The sequence below is a fragment of the Corvus brachyrhynchos genome, unplaced genomic scaffold, assembly GCF_000691975.1.
Source record: "Corvus brachyrhynchos isolate BGI_N302 unplaced genomic scaffold, ASM69197v1 scaffold47, whole genome shotgun sequence".
NCBI classification, from domain to species: Eukaryota; Metazoa; Chordata; class Aves; order Passeriformes; family Corvidae; genus Corvus; species Corvus brachyrhynchos.
The window spans coordinates 257,884-263,903 of NW_008239292.1; the positions used below are offsets into that span (position 1 = coordinate 257,884).

Genomic DNA, 6,020 nt, shown 5'->3' on the forward strand with positions numbered 1-6,020 from the left:
GCGTAGGGAATGCCCCCAGCAACGGCGGAGGCAGGGCGGCCGCAACCCGGCTCCCAGTGGGGCAGGGAAAGTCGGCTTTGGGATCCCGGGGTTTCTCCAGTAGAAGGAAGGCAGCCAAAAAAACAGAAGCCTTCTGTGCTGACAAATTCCTTTCAGCCTCTCTCTCCGTCCAAACGCGGGGAACTCACAGCCCATAAGACCAGGTGAAAGAGAGTGGTCAGTTGGACCCCTCCCTCTATGGCCAGGTCTTTTGTTTTTCTTAAGCACACAGTAATTTGTCCCAACATGTATGGGGACATGTATGGGGAAAATTCTTAAAGAGAAAAAGAAAACAGAAGGAGAACTCCTAAAACCCCAACACACCTTGATGGGCTGGGACATTCTCTGATATCAGGAGCAAGGATAACCAGTTTACAAACTGATTTCCTTTGCAGTATAACACCCTCCTCTCAGATATGGAGACCACGTACAGTGTGGCCAAGGTCTGCAGACAGAACAAAACCTGTCACCCACTGGATCCTGGTAAGATCTAGCAGGGTGTCATGTGGGGCATCTGCACTGGCCCAGAAGGAAGGGATTTTTTTTTTTTTAAATGGAGCATGAAGAAAGACCATGAAAGGTTCTTTCACCTTCTCTGTGATGGCCCCTGAGCAACACACTGGGTATAGAACCATTGCATGTGTTCAGCCCATTCAACAGCATCACTGTGGCTTCATTGCTCTCTCTTAGACCTCACAGACATCATGGCCACCTCTCGGGACTATGATGAGCTCCTCTTCGCCTGGAAGGGCTGGCGGGATGCTTCTGGGAAGAAGATGAGGAGCAACTACAAGCGATACGTGGAACTGAGCAACAAGGCAGCCATGCTCAATGGTCAGTGCCCTGCTCCCCTAGAGCCTACCATGGCTCTAACCACCTGTGAGCAGAGGATTGGGCTCTTCATCCAACTGGGGGTCAAAATCCTAAGGGTATGGAGATCTCACTAACTCCCAGGAGATTTACTCTCTCACAGATATGGAGGCACCTGGAGTGTCTGAACAGCAAGACAGTCTTGCCCAAGAAGGACAATGTCTGACAGCTTCTGCTCTTGCCTTGCCACAGGCTACAAAGACAACGGAGCCTACTGGAGATCCCTCTATGAGACGCCCACCTTTGAGGAAGATCTGGAGAGGCTGTATCAGCAGCTGCAGCCCCTGTACCTCAACCTGCACGCTTATGTACGCCGAGCCCTGTACAGAAAGTATGGTGCAGAGCACATAAACCTGAAGGGTCCCATCCCTGCCCATCTGCTAGGTAAGGGGGCTCTGCTTGAGCTAAGCTGCATCTCCCACGAGGTGAGCCTGGCTCTGTGCCATGTCAAGAGTTAAGACTGGTCTCAGCTCTGGCTGAAGGGACAAGGTCGCCTGGGATGGGTCTGTAGAGACCAATCTGCTCCAGGGAAAGGCAGCACATTCAGCACTACTTGACCTCTCTTGCATGGATGGGCTCCTGCCCACCTTGCCCTTGTGCAGGCAGGGCAGGGATCAGGCAATGCAGGGACCAGGCGATGCAGGGACCAGTCAGGGTGATCCACCTGGTTGCTCTCCTCTCCCTGTCTCCTTCCTGACATGTGTCGTTGTCCTGTGCTTCCCAGGCAACATGTGGGCTCAGTCATGGTCCAACATTTTCGACCTGGTGATACCTTTCCCTAATGCCACCAAGGTGGATGCCACCCCGGCCATGAAAAAACAGGTCAGTGATCTTCCAGACTGCTCTGGGGAAGCCCCTTGGGACCCAGCAACCTTTGGCTGTAGCCACCACCCATGTTGCCAAATGCTCTACTGTTGCCAAAAAAATCCATGCCTCATCTGTATTCTCTCCCTACCTTTATATGCCAAGACCTGGATCCAGGTCTAGCTGACTCCAAGAGATCCCCCTGCCCAGAACAAGGCTACCCCTGTCCTCCCATCATTCCACATCCCCAGCACCCCAGCATCCCCCATTGTCCCTCACCAGGTCTCTGCTCTTTCCCCAGGGCTGGACACCCAAGAAAATGTTTGAAGAGTCGGACCGTTTCTTCACCTCTCTGGGCCTCATCAAAATGCCACAGGAATTCTGGGACAAGTCCATGATCGAGAAACCATCGGATGGGCGGGAGGTGGTGTGCCACGCCTCGGCCTGGGATTTCTACAATCGCAAGGACTTCAGGTGCCCATGGGGAGCAGGTGATGTGGTGCTGGGGCGGAAAGCAGCGTCTTTGTAGAATAAGGGCACGTGGTCTGACGCCACCTCAGTGTATCTTGCTCTGTGGCTGTGGCACCCCAACTATGGCACTTCCCTTTGTACTCAAGATGCTGGCAGGAGTCCCCATGGTGGATGGAGGGCTATCCGTGCCTGCCCTGCCCTGTCCTGTAGAATGGAAAAGCTGATGAACAGGGACAGGGAATGGGCAAGGTCAGCAGGAGATGCAGGAGAAGGAAGAGACCAACCCCATGGAGTAGGGCCAGCCTGGCCTGGCACCAGATGTGGGGTGGGGGCACATAGAAAGGAAAAACAGCTCAAGGGGACATGGTGGTTCCCAGAGGTTTTCACACCACCACTGCCCTCCCTTCTCCCCCAACCCTTGTGTCCCATTCCAGGATCAAGCAGTGCACGGTGGTGAACATGGACGACCTCATCACAGTGCATCACGAGATGGGCCACGTCCAGTACTTCCTGCAGTACAAGGACCAGCCCGTCTCCTTCCGTGATGGGGCCAACCCTGGCTTCCACGAGGCTGTTGGGGATGTCATGGCCTTGTCTGTCTCCACCCCCAAACACCTGCACAGCATCAATCTGCTGGACCAAGTCATGGAAAACGAAGGTGAGCTGGAGGGCCACACAGCAAATGTGGGGATGCTGATGGGAACAGCTGGAAACGCAGATGGTCAGGAGGGGATGGACAGGGTGGAAGGGCTTGGGGACATACATGGTGGCTTTGCATGCATGGAGGGGACAGAACCTGTTGGGGACACCCAGGTCTAGGGCAGAATGACCCATAGAGGGAGGAGAGGTGGGTACAGCACTGTCTTGCTCACATCTTCATGCCCCGGGCAGAAAGTGATATTAACTACCTGATGAGCATCGCCCTGGACAAAATCGCCTTCCTGCCCTTTGGATACCTCATGGACCAGTGGCGCTGGAAGGTGTTTGACGGGCGCATCAAAGAGGATGAGTACAACAAGGAGTGGTGGAACCTCAGGTAGGATTGAATTCAGACCCCTCTCTGGGACAAGGGCCTTGGCCATCATCCCGCTGGGTGTTTTCTCCTTGTGCTCCAGTTGACTGAAATGGGAATGATGAGATACACAACCCCTCCCTCTGTCCTCACACCCCACTATGTTCCTTCCCACTTTACCCCACCTCCTCCTCCCCAAGCTGGCCTGACTCTCCCTCTCTCACCCAGGATGAAGTACCAGGGCTTGTGCCCACCAGCACTGAGGTCTGAAGATGACTTTGATCCTGGGGCAAAGTTTCACATCCCTGCCAATGTCCCCTACATTAGGTGAGCCAGCAGGGCTGGGGCATGAGGGACACCACTTGGACACAGAAGCAGGATCCCCAGGTCAGATGCCAATGATGACACCTTTTTTCATGGCTGGTGGTACCATCCTGTGTGGGCTGGGCAGCTCCAGAGACCCTGACAGAGCTTCAGAGGAGAAGTCTAGATTTGGGGGAATTTCTCCCTATACAAGGAAGATGAGCTCATCCACTCCGAAAAATGCAAAATGCATCATGGGAGCAATGGCCTCAGCAGGTTGAGCTGAGCTGAAGCAGGTGTAGCTCCAAAGCCAGTGATGCTCCTCCAGACTGGGAGGGTGCAACCAGAGAATGAGGGGGGCTACACCCTCTCTTGCACAGGCACTAGCAGGGTCCATTCCCATCTCTTCATCCCTCTCCACCAGGTACTTCGTCAGCTTTGTGATCCAGTTCCAGTTCCACCACGCACTCTGTAATGCAGCCAGGCACGAGGGTCCCCTGCACACCTGTGACATCTACGAGTCTCAGGAGGCTGGGAAGATCTTGGGGTAGGTGTGTGGGCAGGGCAAAGCCAAGGCATCTATGTCCCCAAATGCCTTAAAGCCAGCCCAGCAAGACAAGAGGCAACACAGCCACTGGTCATCCCTCCCATCCCATACCTGGGGCAGGGTCACCTTGGGCTGGGCGCTGGGGCTGTGATTGCAAAAGCAGCCATCAGTCTGCTCCTCCAGCCCCCAGTTCCTTAGGGAAAACAACCCCCTTGCTTCCAGAAAAGCACCTGCAAAATTAACCCTTTCACCCAGGGACTGCTCTGCATAAGGCTGGATTCACTGGAGGGTTTTAATCCATGCAAACCCCTCTTCCCCTCAAGAAAAATGTTCTTGCCTGCGCTCCGGGCTGGCAGCCCTATAGTTCTGGGGGTACATAGTATACCCAGGGATGCTGATACCAAGGGAAAGGGAGGGGCTGGCGGCCAAGAGGATGATGGGGAACCCACTGGAGCGGATTTCTCCTGCCACAGGGATGCCCTGAAGCTGGGTTTCAGCAAGCCGTGGCCCGAAGCCATGCAGCTTATCACGGGGCAGTCCAATATGTCAGCAGAGGCCCTGATGAGCTACTTCAAGCCACTCATGACATGGCTGGAGAAGGAGAATGAGAAGAACGGGGAGGTCCTGGGCTGGCCCGAGTACAGCTGGACTCCTTACACAGGTATGCAGGGCTCAGCCAAGCACAACAGGTCCATGATGGGCCAGGGCTTAGCCCTCAACAGAGTCAGAATGAAATGGAGCTCTCTTGGTGCCCCTTGGCCACCCCAAAAACCACACAGGGTGTTTGGAGGCTTCTCCTTGATTCCTCATGGAGCTGAGTTCAAAGGGCATCCAAGAGACCAGCAAGGGTGACCAGCTGGTGACCCAACATACCACAGCCCAGAGTCCCCAGCAACAACCAGGTATCTCATTTCTCTCTTTTCCAGCCACTCCAGACCAAGATGGCTCCAGCAAAACTGATTTCCTGGGAATGTCCCTGACCGAAAGTCAAGCCACAGCAGGTGGCTGGGTCCTGCTTGCCCTGGCACTCCTCTTCCTGATCACCACCATCTTCTTTGGTATCAAGTTCTCCTCAGCCAGGAGAAAGGCCTTCAAATCCAGCTCAGAAATGGAACTGAAATAAGGCAGCCACCAGCGGGGCAGCAGAGACAGGGTGCAAGCATGGGCACTTGGCCAGGCTGGCAGCCATGCCACAGGCACACTTGCCAAGGAAGCCATGGGTTTCCACAACCCAGGACTCCTCTCTCCTATCAGGTCAGACATTCCTTTCCACTATGCAAGAGCCAAAGCAGAGAAGAGCTATTTATTTGTCAATGTCTGCATCAGGGGAAAGAGAAATTCAGGCTCCGGCAGGCACGGAGCCGTCACAAGATGCCCCTGTGCCCAGCGCTGGAGCTGGTCCAGCCTGCTCACCCACCAGCCAGTTCTGATCTGTGGGCAAAGCCACAGAGACTTGACTGACAGAGGGCAGTTTGGGGAGGGATGGAGCACATCCTGGTTTGCCTGCTGCCAGGCTGTTCGCTTGCATGGATGAAAAATAAACCTATGTCTTGTCACCCTCCAAGCAGCAGTTCAGCTTCTTCTTGGATGTGGGCTGAGGGCTCAGTGGAACAAGCCTCTCAAGCAGGAGAGCTGCCACTCCAACACAATGCAAACACAAATCCCTGGGGACCAGCCTGGCTTTGGGGCAACATAACTGCAGCACCCAGCTTCCCCCATCCCCATCATGAAAGATCAGCATCCCTTTGCAGCACCTCCATCCTCCCCTGAATTGCGGCTCCCATCAGAGCTGACAGCTCGTGGGTTCACAATGAAGCACATGCCTAAGGGAGGGGTTGAATCAGGGCCAGAAATCCCCAAAGTCCAGACATGAACTGTTTAAAGGGCTGGGGGGTCACCAAGCCCAAGCTGGGACAAGGCTGGAGCTCACGGCTGCTGTGACTCCAGCACTCAACGGCACATTTACGTAAGAGC

The 6,020-nt window shown here is 54.7% G+C and overlaps 1 protein-coding gene across 1 annotated transcript in view; it reads left to right on the forward strand.

Moving 5' to 3' along the window:
* ACE (angiotensin I converting enzyme) overlaps positions 1-5,517 on the forward strand; it is a gene marked incomplete at its 5' end in the record, with an annotated part of 17,716 nt that extends 12,199 nt beyond the window's left edge. The window contains 11 exons of the mRNA XM_017740483.1: positions 435-522; positions 730-873; positions 1,102-1,293; positions 1,634-1,731; positions 2,015-2,187; positions 2,619-2,842; positions 3,076-3,220; positions 3,425-3,523; positions 3,924-4,046; positions 4,520-4,707; positions 4,973-5,517. Of these exons, the coding sequence (XP_017595972.1) occupies positions 435-522; positions 730-873; positions 1,102-1,293; positions 1,634-1,731; positions 2,015-2,187; positions 2,619-2,842; positions 3,076-3,220; positions 3,425-3,523; positions 3,924-4,046; positions 4,520-4,707; positions 4,973-5,169 (1,671 nt within the window). The remainder of the gene's footprint in view (positions 1-434; positions 523-729; positions 874-1,101; positions 1,294-1,633; positions 1,732-2,014; positions 2,188-2,618; positions 2,843-3,075; positions 3,221-3,424; positions 3,524-3,923; positions 4,047-4,519; positions 4,708-4,972) is intronic.
* Between the last annotated feature and the right edge of the window lie 503 nt (positions 5,518-6,020).